This window comes from Camelus bactrianus, chromosome 1 (assembly GCF_048773025.1).
Source record: "Camelus bactrianus isolate YW-2024 breed Bactrian camel chromosome 1, ASM4877302v1, whole genome shotgun sequence".
In the NCBI taxonomy this organism is placed as follows: domain Eukaryota; kingdom Metazoa; phylum Chordata; class Mammalia; order Artiodactyla; family Camelidae; genus Camelus; species Camelus bactrianus.
In genome coordinates this window covers 107,503,385-107,524,671 of record NC_133539.1, presented here as the reverse complement: position 1 = coordinate 107,524,671, position 21,287 = coordinate 107,503,385, and the positions used below count along the sequence as shown (strand labels likewise).

Here is a 21,287-nt window from a genome sequence, read left to right as displayed (position 1 = left end):
TGACTAGGCAAATGTTTTGTTGGCATTACAAGAGGAAGGATGTCAGAGAAGACCATGCCCCGCCCTCCTATGTTACCCCACTGCAGCTGACCCTTTCCCTTGTCATCCCTTGGGTGATTACAAGTTTAAGGGTGGTGAGGCAGGAAGCCTCCCTTGTGGGTACCCCAGGTGTTTCCTCACAGCTCAGGCTGTGGACGCTGAGGGTGAGATGAGAGGCATCTCCAGGGTCCTACGTTAGAGAAGAAGCGTGGGCACCAGGCAGGGTGTCCCCAGCAGCTCCCATCCCCTCATGGTCACAGGGCTTGATAACGAAAAGCAGGTGCCGATCTGGAGACAGGCAGAGAGATGAAAAGTCCCAGGCGAGGGCCCCAGCCCCATACACACGGTGCTGGTGATGGTATCGCTGCAACTGTAACAGCAAAGGGAGGCAGGTGTTGGGCATTGAGAGACTAGCGTGTGAAAGTTGGAGGAGAAGGACCATAGGAGGAGATCCAGACTGCATGATGGGTTACACGCAACGATGAGCCCTGGGGCTACCCAGAGTCCTTATGAGGGCCGGTTCAGCCTCACAGGCCTCTGTGATTCTGTGTGCAAACTGTAGACCGACTGTGTGCACACTTTGGGCACACTGCACCCACCTGTGTGAGCAGATGCTTGTGTCCTGGCTGGCTCAGGGGCCTGCAGTCTGCCTGCGGCAGAGTCTCTGAGCCGGCCTGGTGCCCTTCAGACTAGACTCCTTCCACAGCAGACCTGAGCCTGCCCTTCCCAGGTGGCAGCCACTGCCCCATTTGGCCTTGTTGGGGGACACAAAGGAAAGTGCTTCGGGACCTGAGGATGGCAGTGGCAGGAGAGGATGGGGATGAGAAGCTGGCAGGAGCCAGTACAGGTTTGCCATGTAGGGGTGGGAGGCTCATGTCTATGAAACTTACTTAGGGTCACGTAGTTCCTAAGTGGCAGAGTCAAGGCCTACATCTGGGTCAGTCTGATGTAAAGATTGTACATAATGTGCTTCAGTTTTCTCATTTGTACAGTGAAGAAACTAATGGTCCTTACGTCCCTATACGGTCGTGAGGATTCAATGAGATAATTATGTGACAGTCTAGCACGTGGCCTAGATAGAGCATGGTAAATGCTTAATAATATTAGCCATTATTATTATTAATATGAATATGCCATTCTATCGCCAAAGGCAGAAGTACAATGATAACAGCAAAAATTTAGCACAAACACAAGTATGGTCAAATGAGAGTTGTTTCTAGTTCCTAAGCACGTGAGGCCTTAACCAGGAGCTAGCTTGAAGCTGTGGCATTTCCCTGACGTGAGCTCACCGGTTGGCTTGTCCACCTGCCTTGATCCCAGATGCAGTGGCTGTCCTGCCTGCCCCTCAGAACCTCTCTGTACAATCAACCAACATGAAGCATGTCTTGACATGGAGCCCGGTGGTCGTGCCTGAAGAAATAATACACTATTCTGTTGAGTACCAGGGGTGAGTTTTGTTTTTGTTTTGCGTTTTTTCCCTTTAGACAGTAGTTAATTCCTGGAGGCCCATCCCTCATCCCCGAGCTCCAGAAGGCACTGAGGGCCCAGGGAGAGATGTCCTATGATCTGCCCCCTCTGTCTGCAAGGGCAGTGAGAGGGTTGAAGCAGCGAGGGAAATTGCCCTGTGGATTTGACGGTGGGCTCCCCGGAAACACGATATGTATAAGCACATTTTGGTGAGGCTTCTTTTCAGCAGTGAGTCAGTCCCATGCTGAAGAAAATCTTAAGAATAAATCAGTTTGACTCTGAATTAAGGTGGAGAAATCACTGGAGACTCAGATCCTTTGGGGGTGGTGGAGACCTCAGCTTTCCTGACTGTGAGCCTGCCCCTAGGAACCAAAACAAATCATGACACTGTAGGTCAGCCGGCCCTTCTCCAGGTGTCCTGGCCCTCAGAGCTGTTGAGGAGTGACAGGGACACAGGAGGTGCTCTATATATTTCACTAACAATGAATACAAACTGAGCGCCTACGCTGTGGAGACATTCTCCCATACTTGGGTACCGTCGACAAAATTTCTGGATATAGGGAGCTTACATTTAGAGGAAGAGGCCATAAAAGGGTAAAGAAATAAATACACTAAGTCTGCACTGTCCAGTGTGGTAGGTAGCCTCTAGATACGGATAACTATTCAAACTTAAATTAGTTAAATTAAATTTAAAAAATCAAATTAAAATGTTTCCCAGTCATATGAGCCACACTTCACGTTCTTAATAGCTGCATGTGGATAGTGGCTACTATACTGAACAACACCGAGACAGCATTGCCACCAGTACAGAAAGTTCTGTTGGGCAGCACTGCTCTAGGCGAGTTAAGACAGAGATCAGCACTAGGAGGAAGCTTAAAGGCTGATGCAACAGAGTTGACTCTGGGGCAGCTTTTTATTAGGTGGTCAGGAAAGGTTCTAAGGTAAAAAGAGCTTGGCTTGTTGGAGGAAGGGCGAGGAGAGAGCAGCGTGTTAAGGGGTGGAGTAAGAAAGGAGCCCAGAGAGTCTTGCAGGCCATGGGGGAGAGTCTGGATTCCATTCTAAGTGCCTTGGAAGCCACTAAGGAGAGAATTGTGATGCTCTACTGAGTGATGAACAGAAGAATGGCAGGAATGGAAGCAGGAAAATTAGTCAGGAGACACAGCAGGGGAAGGGATGTAGTGACTGAGACTGGGGTGGTGACCGGGCAGATGGAGAGACCAGGACAGGTTGGGGTTTAAGCCTAGGTTTCCCTTGCCTGGCGAGAAAAAGAGTGAGGAAGAGTGGGTGGTGGGTGAGGGACGAGAGGGGAGGAACTAGAGTGTGGAGCAGAATCTTCTTCTGACCCATAAAAAGTAGGTGAATGAGACAGTTTCTTGCAACGACCACTGAGCCCGGGTCAAAGGGGCTGGTGTGACGCTTCCCCTCCTCTCTTTGGCCAGAGAGTACGAGAGCCTGTACATGAGCCACATCTGGATCCCCAGCAGCTGGTGCTCCCCCACCGCAGGCCCTGAGTGTGACATCACAGACGACATCACTGCCACTGTACCCTACAACCTCCGCGTCAGGGCCACCCTGGGCTCACAGACCTCAGCCTGGAGCACCCTGAAGCAGCCCTTTAATCGAAACTCGAGTAAGGCCCTTCTCTCCTTCCTCCTCTGCCCCCACCAGCCTCCCTTTCACTGAGGGTTTGGGTATTCTTTTTAGCATCAAATTAGTCTTGCAAAGCCAGGGAGAGTATTGGGGAAGTAAGCAACCATGACCGGTCCATTTCAAATATTGCCAGCTGCTTCCCACAGACCGTCTTCTCTCATTTTGAGAGAGACTTTGGAAGTCATTCCTGTCTCTGGAAGGAACGCTGACCTGGAAGAGAGGAGAGGGGGCTAGGACGGCCTCTCTCTGCCCTGGCAGTGCCTCCCATCTGGCGCCTCATTAACTGCATCTTCGCTTCCGGTGTCAGCATCCTCTCTGTGCAACAGGGGTGATGCATTAACAGACTGACAGAAACAGTCCCTTGGAAATAAATGACTTTTTCATACTGACAGAACATGGAAAATGATTAAGAAGTAAGGGAAGACTCCAGATCGGAGGCCAAATATGGCAGAGTAAGGAAGCAGCTGGTCACATGGCAAAGGGCTTTGACCTAAAGCCTCATCAGATCAGCAGAGGCGGGTCATGGAAGAACAGAGGGTCTGGGCTGGGTCTGTCTTAGAGAACAATCACTCTGGCTGTAGTGTGAAAAGTAAATGGGGCAGGACAAGCCTGCAGGGCACGGGAAGAGTGAGGAGGCTGCTGTAACCCCCAGCTGAGCCCGGGTGGGTCCTAACCCCAGGAGTAGGGGAGGGCATGGGGAGGAGAGGACAAGTTCACAAGGCATGGCTGAGTTAGAAAAGACAGAGCTTGAAAACCAGTTACTGGGCGACAGAAATAATGGAGGACATAATAATAGTGTCCGTCTTCCTGTTGGGGCTGATGAGAATGTCATCCAAGGCAGAGAACCCAGGAAGGCAACTGGTCTTGAGGAACAGGAGATACTCCTGCCTTTGGGCTCTTTGAGATTGAGATTCCTATAAGATAACACGCCACAAATGTCTGATTGGCGGTTGGAAATCAGGCCCCGGGGCTCAGACAGATCAAGGTCGGACACATAACACAAAATTAATAGCTAGTGGCTTGGGAGCATGTGAGATTGTCCCGGGACAAGATATGAGGGCAAAGAGGACCAGGGCAGGATCCTGGGAAATCTCTGATTTAAAAAGAGGACAGAGGGAAGGACGCCAGTAGGTGGCTGGGCAGGGAGAGGGTCGTGGGAGAACAGACAGCAGCTGACCGGCCTGAAGGAGGCCCCTAAACGGGTCCTTGAGAAAGTGGCTTCACGGAGCAATGCGGATGCGATCAGGTGCCGGCTGGACGGTTGTGTGGAGGTGGGAAGAAGCATGGCTGTGGCAAAAGGTGTGACCCATTCAGAGATGCAGGAGAGGCAAGGGAAAGGCCTTCAGTGAATTCTGTTTTCTCAGTGTGGCGGGTGCTCCCCTGCTGTGAGTAGGGACAGAAGAAGTTTTGGGGTGGCATCTACAGTAATGGAACGAGTCAAATGTTACTGAGGAGTGTAGGAGATTGAGTAGAAATCAGGAAAGTTTAGAAGGTGGGGGAGCCCATGCTGGAAAGGGGCTGAGGAAGGTGAAGATAGATTTGAAGGGAGAGTTGGTCCTCCAGAGTCAGACAGATGTGGTTCAAATCCCAGCTCAGCCCCTCGATGGCTGGGTCTCTGCCCACCCCTCTGTAAGAAAGGCAACGGTTTGCCTCACTGGGTAGTTGTGGGCAAGATGAGATGTGTAAATGCTCGGGGCAGTGCTCTCCTGTCATAGCACCCAGCTGTTAGTAAGTGTTATTATTATTGTTATTGCCCTAGGGATGCCCAGAGTTGAAGGCCAGAGAGCAGAGGAAGGAGGGAAGAGGTGGGGGCAGGAATGAGACCCTTGGAGTGGGACACCAATAGGAGTTTTGGTGCAGAATGCGGGCTCCTCTGCTCGGGCTCTTTCCCTAGGCACCAGGAGGACACGGTGGAAGCAGTGGGATCCCAGCGCCAGGCACTGGGGGAGCCTGAGGGATACTGGAGGGTGGTGCAGCTCTGCCTCTGGCCGCAGTGCCCAGGAGGCACCGCACCACCTCCCTCTGGCTCCCAGAAGCACAAGGCTCCAGCTGAGATCATTGCTGGGGGCTGGTGGCTGTTGTTGAAAAGGAAGGCAAGGGGCATTTGGAAATAAGGAAGTGGGGCGGGTGTGCAGTAGTGCTGGAGAAAGCCAACATAAACAGGGAAGGACTCGCTGCATGGGGGAGCTGCGGAGCAAAAGCCTCTCTACCTGCGCCAGGAGCAGAAGATGCCCGTCCTGTGTGGTCCCTGTGCAGGTGGAGTTAGCTGCAGAGCTGGGATGGAATCGAAACTCTGAAGAGTATTAAGTCTGTTCTTTGGCCTTTGAAAAAGATCACCCTGACTTCTTCTCAGACATGTGAAAAATCTTGTTTTAAGGCTTTCCTGAAAAAGAGCTCCTGCTCTTAAAGGGAAGCCTTTGTTGAGGGCAGAAGCTCTTAACTTCGATTGCATGAAGTCAAGTCACAGGGAACTTTAGAACCGCTTATCTCTGGGATTCCTCCCCAGAGTCTGATTTAAATGGTCTATGTACATTCTGTTCATTGGAAATTAAAAGTTCTCTCCAGGTTAATCTCAGAGTTGAGATCCTCTGGCACAGTGCTAAACAGCTGACACAGCAGAGTCTAGAAATGTGGAAAGACATGGGCTCAAATTCTGACCATTAACTGGGTGATTCTGGGAAAGTCACTTAACCTCTCTGAGGCTCAGTTCCACCATCTGTACAATAGGAACAGTATTTACCTTCTTAAGCATGCTGGATGGATTAAGTGAGGTAAGTATGTTGATTACAAAGGACAGAGTTTCCTGCCCCAATACTGTCAAAAAATTCTCTGAACTGAAATGATATTGGGCTATTTTCTCTAATTCTATTCTTAACAAAAATAGAGATCAGGGGATCCACTTCTAATCATGTTTGACTTAAAACTGGAAGGGTCAAACATCTCTCTTTCTGCTAGAGTTGTTTCAGAGGTAGGTCATATGAAGCCTCTGAACTGGGTATTTTTTGCTGGGTTGGTCCCTGACTTCCTGAGTCCTCCTGTCCCCTATTCAGGCAGCTCTTCAAATGCCAGGAAATGCTTTGTTCTCTGAAAGCTCTCTGCAGGAACTTCCTTTCTTTTGAGTATCCACTGACACCAGTGCAGGAGGATTTAGCCCAGAACACACTCCAGTCTACTTCCTAAGCCAAGGCCCGCAGTCGGGGTGGCCTTCTGGTCCTGCAGAGTCTGGATCTGAGAGGCACGTCTGGATCCATCATCAGTAGCCAGGAGCTAAAGACTGTCTGTGGGCCCTTCTGTTCTTGGTCTGCTGACGGGACAGTATCATTGAGGGCTGCTGGCCTCTCTGGGATCCAATTATATGAAAGATAATATTTGTGTTTATGCTGTAATTTCTAGAGGTGATTATTGGAATTTGTAAAACCCTCTGATTTTTCAACATCCCCCATGAAGGATATGAGATGAATAATCTTTGGGTGGAGAATAGAAAGGCCAACCCATCCACAGGCTGCTGATTTGCTGGTGTTTGAATGTTATCAGCAGCCTGTCTATATCACTGATCTATGGGAATTGTAGTAAGTTGCTATTGTTTGTTTCTTTCATTTGCTCATCGTTCATTTGCTGTACTGAGCACTTGCTGAGTACAGGAGAGGACTGGTGTACATGCTTCTGCATGCTGTGAAGCCACATCCAAACTCCCCCCATTCCCACGAACCTGGCATGTTTCCACCGATGACTTGGTCATGGTGTTCTTGAACAGAAATCAGTCCTGTCTGGAGCTGGCTCTGATTTTCCCCTTATCTTGCCAACAGCCATCCTCACCCCACCTGAAATGGAAGTCACCCAGGATGGCTTCCACCTGGTTATTAAGCTGGAAGACCTGGGGCCCCAATTTGAGTATTTCGTGGCCTACTGGAGGAAGGAGTCTGGTGCCGAGGTGAGACGTCTGGCCTTTCCCTTTGAGTTAGACTTTGGGGAAGAAGTCACAGACCTCTGAGAGCTGGGTGAGGAAAGCCAGCCCCTGCATTGTGTGCTGTCTCAGGAGGCCTGAGGGTGAGCAGGCCTAGGTGAAGTGTGAGAAAGGAGGGATGGGAAGAAACTGACAATCCCCACAGCTTTGTCCTCAAAGGACTGCCTTGGTCCAACCCAGACCTCAGCTGGAGACTTCTCAGGCCAGATTTGCTGAAGTCTGGGGGCTGCCTCCTTGCCCTGAACTCTAACATAGTCAGACCCATGATACCTTTTCAGCGCATTTCTTCTCCCTTATCAGTGTGTCTTCTTGGCCATTCTCCCTGGCATGTTCAGGACCAGGGTGCTCCAGATCACCAGGATGACTTCAATAGTGTAGGAGGTCGGCACAAACCTCTGGAGGGTGTGTCTTTGGGTGGGGTGCAGAAGTTGGGGCAGAGAGCCAGGAGCTGACATACGAACAAATCTTTTTATGAGTGGGTGGGTCGCCCAGAATGCCTAAATGGGGTGCTGCCCATCCCGTGGGACGTCTGCTGCAGGCTGGGCTGGGTGGGAGGTCAGCTCTCTCAGAGGGAGGGGCCAAACATCCTGCAGCCGCAGCCACAGAAGGGGTGGGGATTTAGCAGCCCTGTGGAGGCCCTGTCCCCACGGACATGGTGACAAGGCTGGCTCCAGTCGATACAAGGGAAAATAGGCTTTATCACAAGGATGAATACGGTGCAGTAAGGGGCTCTCACAGACTGCACAGAGCAGGCCCACAGCCGGGCTGCTGCACTGCCTCACTTACGCAGGGATCCGGTGAAATCCTCACTGCCCTCTGGTGGGCCCTCTCTCCAGCACTCTTTCCCTGACCGCCTCCCCAGCTTACCCCCAGGCCCTGATCCCTCACACTCCTTCCTGTACGTGCCTGTGGCTATCAGACTCTTACTGGGCCTGACTACCCCCCACCATGTCCTCTCCCCTTGGTCCCTGCTTCTAGCTACAGGTGTTCAGTTCCCCAAGACCAGTTCCCAGGAGAGGAAATGTGACTGGTCCTGCTTATCTTATCAGGCCAAGCCTCTGGATTACCAGTTGCTGGCCAGGCTCTGATAGACCCTTCTCAGGCCAAGGGTACCCCTGATCTAATGACACTGCCTGAGAGACAGGGCGTGTGGCCCACTCATCAGGGGATGGGGGTTGGGTAGCTTCACCTGAAAGGTGATATGTGTAGGTGAAATGGGCCATAGGAATGGTTTCCAGTATTTACTCCTATTGGGCTAGCCAGCACCCTGTGGTAGAACATGGCATTGCCAGCCAGGCAGATGGAGTGGTGGTCAGGGACAGATCAGGGCCTGGGCTGGAGGGAGCAGGCAGATCCCTCCGATGCTTTGGGAGGCATGGGGCTGGTGCTGGGGGAGGAGCATGTACCCTGAGTCACCTGGGCTTGGCCCATAGGTTCAGACATAGAGCACAGGCCTTGGAGGGTAGGTGGGGGTGGAGGGGTATGCGGACGGATGGATAGACACACTGGACGGATGGGTGTGTGAGAAGGCACTGCCCACTGGCTCCACTGCTCCTGTGCACTGATCCCCTGGGCAGCAGTGGTCAGGACACACCCCTGGTCATTTTCTGACCTTCAGGTCTCTGTCCAAACATTATGCTGTTGGAGAGGCCTCCTCTGCCCGTCTTCTAGTGCTTCCTCATTGCTCTCTCCCTGCCTGCCCTACTTCATTTTCCTTCATAGCCCAACATCACCACATGTGTTCTTCATTGTCTGTGTTCCCCCACATAAGCTCCCTAAGAACAGGAACTTTGTTTTGTTCAATGTCCCAGTGCCTACAACAGTGCCTGGCCCCCAGTAGGTGCTAAAGAATAAAGAAATAAATACGAATGAATGAGGAACATTCTGTTTGCATCCTGGAAAGAAATATTTGCAGGTTTCCTTCCCTCCCCTCTCCCTCTTTCCTGTCCTGCTTCCCTCAGGGTGTCACTATTTTTTGGTTCCTAAAGGAACACGTCAAGATGGTGAGGAATGGGGGTGTTCCAGTGCACCTGGAAACCATGGAGCCAGGCTCTGCCTTCTGCGTGAAGGCCCAGACCTTCGTGAAGGCCATTGGGAGGCACAGTGCCTTCAGCCAGGCGGAATGTGTCAAGGTGCAAGGTAAGGCTGCCTGTCTGTCTCTGCAGCCCCGCCCGGGTCACACCCCCTCTTGGGGGATGCTCGGTGCCGTTGCTTCCTCTGGTTCCGAGTCTCCCCTCCCACCTAGATGGGGTGGGTTCCTGTGGTCCACCCTAGGGCTGGGCAGGGGGTCACTTGGCAGCTGTCTGGGATACTTTTCCCTGAAGGGTCCTGGGGCCTGAGACCAGACTTTGCAAGGCTGGGTTAGTGGGTGGCAGCTGCCTGTGAATCAGAGGGGTTTGCAGGTGAGGCCGCCAGGGGCCTGAGAGTCAGGCCTCATGAGGACGTAGCCCACCGTACAGCACAACCGCTCTCAGCTGGGAGAGGCCTTGTGGAAAGTCTACAGAATCCTCTTGTTTGACTTAATTTTTTCCCCTGAAGTTTTTATAGTCTAAAAACTTACGATGAAAAGAAACCAAACCAAACCAAACCCCACATCCTGTGATCCTGCCACACAAAGCCACTAGTGACATTAGTGTCTAACTTTCTAGTCTTTAAAAAATTATTATTTTGAATATTTGATACATTTATATGGTTCAAAAATATGATAAGATACACATGGAAACTCCTTCCTCCCCTTCCTTCTCAACCATATAATCTGCACCCCTCCCCAACAGGTATTAGCTTTTTGTATACCCTTCTTTTAAACACATTTACAAGCAGATGAGAATATATTTTTATATATTTCCCTTCTTTTTAGCACACATGGTAGCATGTTCTATGTGCTGTTTTGGATCTTGTCTTTTTCACTTTATATATGTTGTAGATTTTTCCACATCTATAAAGAACTTCTCCATCCTTCTTTACAGCTACATAGTATTCCATTGTATGTACATATGACTAATTTAATGAATCCCCTATTGATGGGCATTTAGTTTTTTTCCCCAATAGTTTACTATTACATCCAATGCTTTAATTAATTACCTTGTACACAGATCATTTGCTGGTGTATTTGTAGGATAAATTCCTGGAAGTAGAGTTGTTTGGTCAAAGGCAAGCACATTTGAATTTTGACTTCTGTTTCCAAATTGCCCTTGAAAGGGGTGTTATCCTTCATATGGACACATGTCGTAATTGTATTATACAAACACTTTGTGCCTGCTTTTTTGTTATTATCATTTTTTTAATTGAAGTATAGTCAGTTACAATGTGTCAATTTCTGGTACACAGCATCTGCCTGCTTTTTTTTTCTTTTTTACAAATATCATATCCAGAACATTTTCCATGTAGATTTTCTGACAACCATTTTACACTACTTTTTAAAACCATGCAAGCCAAGCTTGTTAAAAAATTCAAATGACACAGAAGTGTAAAATAAGAGGTACATGTTCTCCATTCTCCCTCACACCACCCAGAAGATTTCTTTTGGCAAATTTGGCATTTAATATTCCAGTCACTGTGTTACACCAGTACTCACAGGCACAAATGGGACTGTACTGTGCTCACTGTTCTGTGCCTCACTTATCTACACTTGGAGTCTATTGTGAACATCTTTTCATGTCAGTGCATATGGATCCACCTCATCCTTAAGGAAGACGCATAACAAGCCAATATATGGATGTGCAAAATTATATGTAACCGTCCCCCTGTTAATAGGCATATTCTGTGCTTTCTAGTCTTTTGCCGCTACAACCCATGCTGTAATGAGCAAGCTTGTATATGTCCTAATTCTCATTTTAATAGCCAACTCCTAACCTGCCATGCTGATCCTCCATAATGTATTCAGTCATCCTCTATTTTGGGGTATTTAGATAATTTCTATCTGCTTTTGAAGATGATGTTCATTCACTGATACATTCATTCACTTAGTGAATAATTACTGAGCACTGACTCTGTGCTAAGTGCTGGCCCTGTCACTGGGCCACAGCAGGGAAGTCTCTGCCCTCACAGAGCTTACCTTCTGGCTGGGGAGACAGAGTGCAAATCAGTAAGCAAATGAGATGGTTTCACTTGGTCCTACGCGCTATGAGAAGACACACCAGAGCACGCTGGGGGCGGCGGGAGGCGCAGGTGTTCTGCTTTGGGCAGAGAGAGAAACTGGTTATGAGGCTGCTGCTCTGGTCCAGATACCGCTGTGAAACTGCTTTATGCATATAATTGTTTCCTTCCTTGGAACTATCTTTTTGGAATCTACTCACAGGAGTGGATGAAAGGGTATGAACATTTGTACATCTCTTGATGTGTACTGCCAAAATAGTTTCGGAAAGCATTGAAACAAACCAAGGTGCCCCCAGGCACACGGGAGAGCCCACTAGCCTCTCCGAAGCCTCACTGGCTGGCTGGGCCACCCTTTGCATCGTGGGTGAGCAGTCCAGCCCAGAGGGGCTAAAGAACTGCCTGAGGTTCCACAGGACAAGAGAGATGGGAAAATAATCCATCCTTCCTTCCGCATCTCCAGACGCTCAGACTTGGCACTTTCTGATACATCACTTAGTAGAATGTGGAGCCAGTCCTACCTGTGTGACCTGGGGTAAGTCACTTAACCATTGTAGGGGCTTGATATATCAGAGTTATTATGTGACTGTGTTCTGAACTCAGTATTTTCCTCCACAGTGTGAATCAGTGCCAAGAGCAAATTGTGAAACACACTTTTTTTTCAGTTACCGCCCAGCTCCCTCTGTGCTGCTCACTCCTCCTCCTGCCTGGGGCCTTCACAGTGGAACTCCTCCTTTTCCCTTCCCCAGAAAAAGATTGTAATCTTCCCTGGGGCTTTCTGGAAACCAAGCCTTCACCTGGATTCTAGGAAAATGGTCTTAATGGTGGAAACTTTTTGTCATAAGTCATCCATCAAACCTCGGGGTGCTGGCATTTGCTCTCTTGGCTGCTCTGCAGAGCCAACGACAGGAGAGTGCGGGAGGCCCAGGATTGGCGAGTTCATCTTCACTGTTGTCTCCTGAACTGCTTGCTGTCTTTCTGTTTCCAGGAGAGACCCTGCCCCTGGCGCTGGCCCTGTTTGCCTTTGTGGGCTTCATGCTGATCCTTGTGGTTGTGCCGCTCTCCGTCTGGAAAATGGGCCGGCTGCTCCGGCACGCCTGCTGCCCCGTGGTGGTGCTCCCTGACACCTTGGTAACTGTGTTCTTTTCTCCTTTCTGCGTGATACTAACCAGATTAGTTTGAACCTGAGTGGGACAGGGACACATGATTTGTGAGTTTCCAAGCATTGGCACAAAGAGGGGAGAGAAGCACTTATAGGATTTCCCTTCTAACCAGAGGGGCAGGCTGGGAGACCGCCCTTCTCCAGGGAGCGGTGGCCTTCCTCAGGCTCCCATCCGGCCACCGGTCCTTACCCTCAGGGCCTTGCAGGAGGGTAAGGCATTTCAGGACTCATGCACAGTCTTACTGGACCAGCCTGCTGAACGTTCTTGGCCCCGTCCTATCACTATAACAGCAGCTCCATCCAGTAATACTTTCCAACACAACATATTCAATTCATGTGCCAAGAGCCTCCTTGGTTCTTGGGGAGGGGGCATGTGTCTGAATGTGGGGTGCACATGCTTTGCCTTTGTCTGGGGGCTGGGGGATGATCTCAACCTGCACAGTGACCACCCAAGGTTGGGGATGTCCCCCAACATCTCACAAGCCAGGTTTCTTATCTTATCCTAAAGACCCTGGGCCACAGGTCTGAGTCACCCCAGTGGGTCAAAAGCCAGGGTTGGGGAGAAGCAAAAACAGGCCTCCGGAGCTTCGGGCACATTCCGTCTGTCTGCCTCCCCCCACCACCTCAGACCTCAGAACACAAAGCAGTGCAACTAAACACAACAAAACCGTAACAAAAGTAAACTCATCCTCTCACCTCAGGGATTTCTCACAGTTCTCTCCTGGGAGGAGGGGTTAGCAGCTTCTCAGAAGCAACCAGAACCACAACTTCCTGCAAACTACACATCTGTGTAATTCCTTTTCCGCCTGGAGTCCCTCTGGAAGGAGGCCCTCCTGGGAAGTCTCCTGGCCCTGAGAGCATGGGCCGTGCTCCCCCTTCACAGGGGGATGAATCCTCCCTGCAGCCCAGTCCTCAGGACCCCCTCCCCCAACCCTATTATCCTTTCTTTCCGGGACTTCTAGGGGGTCACGACTTTAGGGGACAGTAGCCCTAACTAGGGTTAAGGGCCAGGCACCATTCTAAGACTTTACATATATTGGCTCATTTCATTTTCCCCTTTCCATGATGCTTACCAACCAGTGTACTTTGCATCAGTTTCCCTCCAGCCCCTCCGGATGACTGAATGGTTTACTGCGGAACATAAAGGCAGTGGGATGTATCGGACACAGGGGATGGTGGGGGGGTGGGGGGTGTTGCGTTCCCTTCAGCCAGAACATGAGGGGCTCAGGGTTCCTTGAAGCATGAAAGGATGTGTATTTTGCAGTTGTTGGGGTGATGTTTGATAGATATAAATTGGGCCAAAATGTTTGATAATACTATTCAGATCGTCTTTGTCCTTACTGATTTTTTTTTGATGTAGTTTTATTGGTTATTGAGAGACACCAAAAATCTCTAACTATGAGTGTGAATGTGTCTGTTTCTCCTTTTATGTCAATTTTTCCTTCATGTACTTAGGTGCATACATATTTCTGATTGATAGGTCTTCCTGAGTCACTGAGTCTTTTTATCATCATGAAATGTCCCTCTTTATCTCTGGCAGTACTCCTTCTCCTGCTATCAATGTGGCCCTTTTTTTGTTTACTATTTGTATGGGGTGTCTTCTTCCATATTTTTACCTTAAACTTACCTGTGTCCTCAGATTTAAAATCTCTCTTGAAGCAGCATAGAGATTTTTTTCTTTTAAATAAATCCATTCCAACAACCTCTGCCACGTAATTGGAACGTCTAGTCCATTAACGCTTACCTCTGGTCCTCTCACTTTCTAACTTCTGTGTTTGCACCCGTATCTGTTTTCTGGTTCTTCAAGCCAGCAGGACTGTCACTGTTCATGGCACCAAGAGAAACCTGCCTACAGACCCAGAACTGTAAAAAAAAAAAAAGTGGGAAACTCACCCAGAGACATTCCCTTCTTCCAAGTGTCAACTTTGGGTTGCTTTCCAGTGACTTAAGGAAGTTGGTTTTATATTTTGATCAGGTTTTAAAATTTATCTGGTCTGATGATTGCTCCTCTGTCGTGAGTGGAAGCAGAGCTGGGTAATAAAAGAAGAATCCCTGAATGAACCCAGAATGATGATGATGACAGTGATGATGGGAGGGGCATTCCTGGCTCAGCAGGTTGCAAGCTCTTTTCCCCGTACATGGTGAAAAGCTCAGCCTCCTCGGCTGGACTGCATCTGGTAGTCACCCTTTTTGGCTTTCCTCTCAACTCTGTTGCCCACGCTTACCCTCTGCTCATGGGCTATTCCACTCTTAACACCCTCCCTCGTTTTCTCTCTTCTGGTCCTACATTCAGTGACCCCGCAGAGTTTCCTCCTGACATGAGGCTCAGGGGGCACTCGGATCCGCCCAAGACTCAGTGTGTTGTTAGGAAGCCACAGAGTAAGGGGGCAGAGAAGAACCATATAAAGGGTCCGTTATAGAATTTCAGGTGCACAAGAAAAGCCCTCGAATGGCAAGAGCTCCTAGGAATCCTAATGCATTATGAGCCACACCTTAAAAATAGCTTTTGGAGGAAACGAAGCAGCTGAGATGAGACCAAGAGACAAGGAGATTCTATGAGAGAATGACCACTTTCGTCTGGGGAGACAGATGCCACGCCTCTTGGCCACCTTTCGCGTCTCTGTTCTTCTAACCATCCTTCCAACGTTGTCCCAATGTCTGTTCCGGAAAGCTTTTAATTTTTATTCTGTTTCTCCCCAGATTTTAAAGTGGACAGTGTCTCTGCATATATGCCTTTCCCACAGTGCTGTGTGAGAAACAGATCACTAGTGTCCCTCAGACCCCAGACAGGTCCGGGAGCCGCGCATCACCACCGCCATCTGCCCCCCCTCAGCCCTTGACTTTAGTATAGCCTCGCTGCACTTCAACATTTGCATTCGTTATAGGCAATCCTCTCAACTATTAAAAAGCAGCTTCCAGCCAACCTGGCACAATCCACACATCTTTCCAATTAAACCATGGAAAATTACCAAGTGGAAATCCTTGACAAAGCTTCAAAAAGTCTGATGGAGTTTGCAAGTGTTTGTCTGTTTGGATTCAACATGTCATGTCCACATCTATAACTTTATGGTTGGTGATGGTTGCCCTCTGAAATATACCATTAAAAATGCCTTTCCATTCAAGTTGATATCACCAAGGAGCAGTCTAAAGCAAAAATGTACATGCAAGGAAAACGACATTAGGACTGCTCAGTGTGTATTCCCTGTTTTAAAAGATATTGTCTTTTCCCTGTCTTTCATCCATAATTGCTTCATGGGGATGGAAGCTCTGGAGCTAGAGGGTCTTCCTTTCCTTTCTCTGACTCACTTTATTCTTTCTCCTCTTGCTGTCAGATTCGACTGGACTATGGGCAGCAAGCAGAAAGATGGCCTCACGTTAGTCATTCTTTGATGAACCATCCCAAGTCTGACTTTGTGTGCTTCACAGAAAGTGGGGTTTGTGAGCTCAGATGCTTCTGGGACCCAAACAAGTGCAAAAAAAAAAAAAAAAAAAGGGGTGTACGGTGCAATAAATGTGATGTAATAGGGAGAGATGTGGGGACCGTGGCAAAAGTGTCCCAGCTGAAAAAGCAGCTGCTTCTCAGGTTCAAGCAGTTTACTGCCAGGAGAGCATGGGAGCCAGAGCTACCTGATCTCCAAGTTTGAAATGAGAAACTAGAAATCCAGATTTTTCTAATACATCTGAATTTTAAATTTTAAAAACTAATTCAAATGAAAAAAAAAATAGACATCGGCTGAACCTCGCTTGAAAGTTTGTTCTAACCTGTGGGACAACAGTTTTGTACCTCCTGAAATTCTCAGATGGTGCTGTTTCACTTTAATGTTCTAGAACTACGCCGTCCAGGACGGTAGCTGCTAGCCATGTGTGGCTATTAAGTTCTTGAAATATGACGAGGCTACATCAAGATGTGCTGTAACTATAAAATACATGATAGATTTTGAAGACAGAACAAGAAAAGTGTGAAATATTTTATTAATATTTTTATACTGATTATATGTTGACATAATATTTATTTTTAAAACAAAATATACTCTTGAAATCAATTTCACCTGTTTCTTTTTACCTGCTAAAATGTGCTACTGGAGAATTTTTTATTGCCTATGTAGCTCACATTATACTTCCACTGGATAGCGCTGCTCTAGAGTTTAAAAAGCAATCGAGTTTAAGTACTGCAGATTTAGACAGCCAGTGTCCTGAGGATCTGACAGGGTCTAGTAGCAGTGACTTGGTGGCAGGCTCCATTAGTGAGCCCTGCTTGTACACTGTCCCTTACTGTGGTTTGCCCGCGGACACTAGGCAGGAGCCTGCAGCCGCCTCTTTACAAATAAGATCAAGTTTGCAACTGATTCAATGAAGCAGGAGGTGGGGACTGGGATGGAGGAAACCATTGTGCCCACTTATCTGTGCCCAGTGCCCCTCTTCAGAGTGATGACGGGAGGGGCTGTGGGAGAAGCTGTGAAAGAAAGACCCCCATGAGTTTGGTGGAGGCCAATAGGCTAGTGACACTGGGGAGAGCCACCCTGAAAGGGTGATACATGCATTTTTACAACCAGTGATGATGATGTGCTGGGGTCGCTGGGAGAGGACGGCAAAACATTTTTTCACAAATAGGAATGAGATGTTTGTGTGTACAGAGAACCATCCCTGGACCGGGCACCCTTCAATGCTGCATAGGGAGTACTTCAGGCCAGGTCACTATTCTCAGAGCTCTCTGGTGGGAGAAGGTTAGATTTTTCGGACCAGAATTACATTCTGGGCTCTTGGGGGGCAGGATCCCAGAGAGAGGAGCACCTAGGAAGCAGGGCCCCAAGAGATCTGATCTCAGTAAATGCTGGAAGCCCCTGATGGAGGCGTGGGAATTGTCTTTGGGCTTTTTTTGCTGCTTAAAAGTTAATGAATCAAATAGTTCAACTATTTTGGGATATTCTCTACAACTACTATTACTCTGACTATCCATCTAATGAATATGAATGAAAATTATTTTTCAGAAAATAACCAGTTCACCCCAGAAGTTAATCAGCTGCAGAAGGGAGGAGGTAGAAGTCTGTGCAATGGCCGGACTGTCTTCCAAGGAGCTCCTCGGGGTCTTCATCTAGCAGGCTGGGGATGGGGCCCAGCTGAAGCTGGAAATTGTGGTCTGCGTGACACAGGAGCCTCAAGGGGAAAGTCCTTGTTGCTGTTTTCCTCCATGAGCAAAGGACAAGAGAAGAGCCTGCCGTGCTCCTGTCCCAGAAGCAACTGTCTGAGGCAGGGTAGGGTGGCAGCCGGAGCGCTGAGCGCGGGTCAGGAGATGTGACCTCTGGCACTGGATCTATCTGTCATGTACTGGTGGAATGACCCTGGGGAAAGTGACTGTCTCTCTACTCCTCAGTTTCCTCATCTATAAAATGGGAGGGGATTGACTACACAACAATTAAACCCTATGTATATATAACCACATTATCTCCCCACCACTAGCAGAGCTGTCTGGAAATTGACAACATTGTACATTGTGACGGTTCAGCTTTTCTGAAGAGCTGTCGATACATGTGTAATGAGAATGATCCAAGGCTCTATACACCTGCTGGCTTGGAGAGCCCACTTTTCTAGCAGAACCTTGAAGAGGAAAGGAAGGATGGGTACAATGGGGTGGACTTCACTTCAAGCCAAATGCCTGCAGAGAGGTGACTGAGTGGCTCAGCCAGCTCTACAGTTCATGACCTGGAAGGAGGCCACAGCCCCACTGAAAATGGATGTTTGCGGACGCTCAGACACGTGAAACGCTGTCCGGGGTAAACAGCGTACACCCCGAGGACAGCGCTAAAACGCATGCGCTTGAGGAGATGCGCCTGCAGGATGTCACTAAGTGTGATGTTTGCCGTGTTCCTTTTTCCTGTAGAGTTGCTAAAGGGCAGAATGAAAAATAAAAAGGGGTCACCTTGGGTCGTCATTTGGGTTTCTTCCAAAAAAGTGGTCCTTAGTGTTCCAGTTACATCATCAACCTTGAGTCCAGACCACCTGAAGGTCGCTTTTGGTCAGGAGGTTTAACCCCCGGTAGGGGACGGGGCAGGGGAAGAGGTGGGCAGCGTCTGGCTGCGTGGGGACCCTGACGGAGACAGCCTGGCCAGGGTCCTCCTGGGGCTTCCTGGAGGCCTCACTCTACAAGAAATCCCTTGAGAACCTCTTTTCCCTAAGGCAGCCTTCTCAGGGTATCCTTAGCAATTCCAGCTCATTCATCCAGGGCTCCAGCCTCTTCCTGACCCTCTCCTCGACCTCATGAGGAAGAATCAAAGTCACAGAAGGAAAGGAGGAGGGGCAGTTTCTTGAAGGCTGAAGCGATTGCCCAGCAAACCTGCGCCTCCCTTCTTAGACCCCACCCCTCCCAGCTCTGCAGCCTCTGAGCCGGTTTGTCTCCACCCCCACTTCCTGGGTCCCTTCCAGCCAGCCCAGACGTGGGGCAACCTAACTGCTTCAGCCAGGTGTTTCCCCCTACAAGCTGGAGGCCCACAGCCCTCTCTCCACCTGGTGGGGGTTCAAGAAGCCAGAGGAAGGGCTCTCTCTAGATAGATTGCTGAAGGTCTTCTCCTTTGTACCATTTTGTGTGCTTTGCATTGTCCGACTCTTTTATGAAGAGCTTGTGTTAGTTTCACATTTGGCCTAAACTGGACATGTATGTTTTGTTTGCAGAAATAAAGACTCTACTACCACACTGGCCATCACCCCTTCCTCTCTTCCCTGCCCCTGCACCCTGGGGCCAGTGTCCCCCTGTCACCTGTCCAAGCCCAGAACCCAAAGATGCCCCGACTTCCTTCTGCTTGAGCCCCTCTCACAATTAGTCCCCCTGCGCACCCATCTTGCCCTCATTATCTAGGTATACAGGAATTTCTCTCAGTTATTCTGTTGTCTGCTCATGTCCGCAACATCGTTTAGTGAAGCCCAGCCATGCACCAGACCTCGAGCTAGTTCCCGATGGTGCAGGGGCTGCCTCCCCCTTGGCTGGTCATCCCCTCTGTCCTGGAGAACTTATATTCAGACCCCCTAGGCCTTCTCTTTTCCCCTCGAATCGATTTACCCTTGTCACCCAGCCCTCTAACTGGGGCACTTTAATGAGTAAAAAGGGGTGTGATTAACAACTCCAACAGGATGGCAGGAAGACTACCATCTCTCTTTGCTGTTGCTCAATGGAGTGGACTCCCCCCGACCCCAGTGTCAACCCAGCTTTCTCAGACCTGCCTTCAGATGCTGCCAGAGTCCAATGAACAAAACTCCTGCTCCATTAGGCTTACCTTCAGATGGGGGAATGGAGAAATAAAAATAATAAGAGTAATTATTATTATTAAGTGAATTATATTGGGTTTTGTAAGTCCTATGGGAAAATGACAAAGTAAAGCAGAAAACAGGGAGAGGGTGAGGGCAGGCTGGAACCTCTAAATGGAAATGAATGGAAACTGTCTATCAGATAAGTCCTTACACAGTGCGGGAGATCAAGCGTGATTCTAGAACAAAGTGATTTGGCAACGATTCCTTAGGAGTGTGCAGTCAAAACAAAAACTTTATTCAGTATTTGAACTGTTTGTATTGACAGTGTATTTTTTTTTTTGAGCTCTTCTCTTAAGTTTTCACATAGAGCAAGTAAGTATTTATGTTTATTTTGATAGGAACCTAGATTTCAGGCTTAATGAGAGGAAAGTCCAATTGTAGACCCAAAACAAAACATTTGAAGCAGGAGCCATGTACTTTTGGAACTGAATTGAATCTATCAATATGAAGTCATGCCTTTATAAAACATTAAATTAAAGTATATGTTTCCTTTTTTGCTTTTTTTTTTTCCCTACTGAAATGGCCCAGTAGCAATGTACCCCAGCTTTTGGTTTCTAACACTATTTTTCTCTCAAAAGGAGCCAGGGTTTCTGGGAGCAATGTCTAATTCCATGCGTGGTCTGGGATGGAAGGGTGCAAGGCAACCCCAGGACATCTACACCCTGTTGGTCCAGAAGCAAAGCTTTAAATAATTGGCTCATCCAAAATAATGCAAGAGTCAGTCCTAAAGGGACACCCCCAGCTAAAGTTGGGACAATGTGAGCATCAAAAGGAGAATACTGGCTGACAGCAACTGACATGATAAGTTTGAAAAGTCATGAGTCCGTAACTGTACGCAAAAAGAGCAAATGCTAATACAAGGAATTCTCAAAGAAGATGAAGAGAATGTATTTCTAATGATTCTTGTTACTGACTCCTGCTGGGCTCCTTGGACTCACTGTATCAAAGACCAGTAGTGAATATAAATCAGTAACTGTAGATACATCAGTGAGAAGGCATTTTTCTCCACCACCACCATTCCCTGGCTCAGCCATGACCCTCACCCACCTGAGCGCCTGCAACAGCCTCCTCTTCCAGCCTTTCTGCGCCTGCCTATCTCGGGTCCTGCCAGGGATTCCGCGGCGAAGTTCTCTTAAGTTCCTTCCATAGACTGTCTGGTAGACTCTGTCTAGCCTCTGTGCTACCCTCCCCATCTCTTAGATATTTTTTCTTATTTTTCTGTGTGTCCTACTTTATCTTTTGGCTATCTTCCTGTGGGCGCAAAGTCCTCAAGTTGCCTTGGAACCTGGCCTGACTCATTCCTTCGTGGAAGTTCCGGCAGCTCCTAGAGCCCACCTGGAGCGGGGACCTCATTACGTCCACGGGTGTCTGGCGCCACCTTGTGTTGAGTGCTGGAACTTCCTTCTTTTGTTCCCACTCGCCTCTACGCCCTCTGGGTTTCCCTGCTGGAGAAAAGGAAAACTCAAGACAAGTGGCCTAGAATGAGAACACAACTGCAAAACTTCCCCGGGCTTGGTCCCTAGCCAGCCTCCACCGTCATCAGTGGCTTTAGAGTGCGGCAGCCACCGTCTTCTCACTCGTGCTCTGTCCGCAGCACATCATTAGAGGCTCCAC

At 48.7% G+C, this 21,287-nt stretch overlaps 1 protein-coding gene across 2 annotated transcripts in view; it reads left to right on the top strand.

Annotated features, from left to right (window-relative positions):
• The window catches only part of IL20RB (interleukin 20 receptor subunit beta), a 29,712-nt gene extending 10,652 nt beyond the window's left edge, over positions 1-19,060 (top strand). Inside the window, exons 2-8 of one of the 2 annotated variants that reach the window (XM_074370841.1) lie at positions 1,360-1,486; positions 2,946-3,136; positions 6,963-7,087; positions 9,109-9,259; positions 11,676-11,747; positions 12,201-12,343; positions 17,363-19,060. In XM_074370841.1, the coding sequence (XP_074226942.1) occupies positions 1,360-1,486; positions 2,946-3,136; positions 6,963-7,087; positions 9,109-9,259; positions 11,676-11,747; positions 12,201-12,343; positions 17,363-17,470 (917 nt within the window). In that variant the 3' untranslated portion in view covers positions 17,471-19,060. The remainder of the gene's footprint in view (positions 1-1,359; positions 1,487-2,945; positions 3,137-6,962; positions 7,088-9,108; positions 9,260-11,675; positions 11,748-12,200; positions 12,344-17,362) is intronic. The other variant, XM_074370846.1, reaches the window with a different exon arrangement.
• Positions 19,061-21,287: the final 2,227 nt, after the last annotated feature.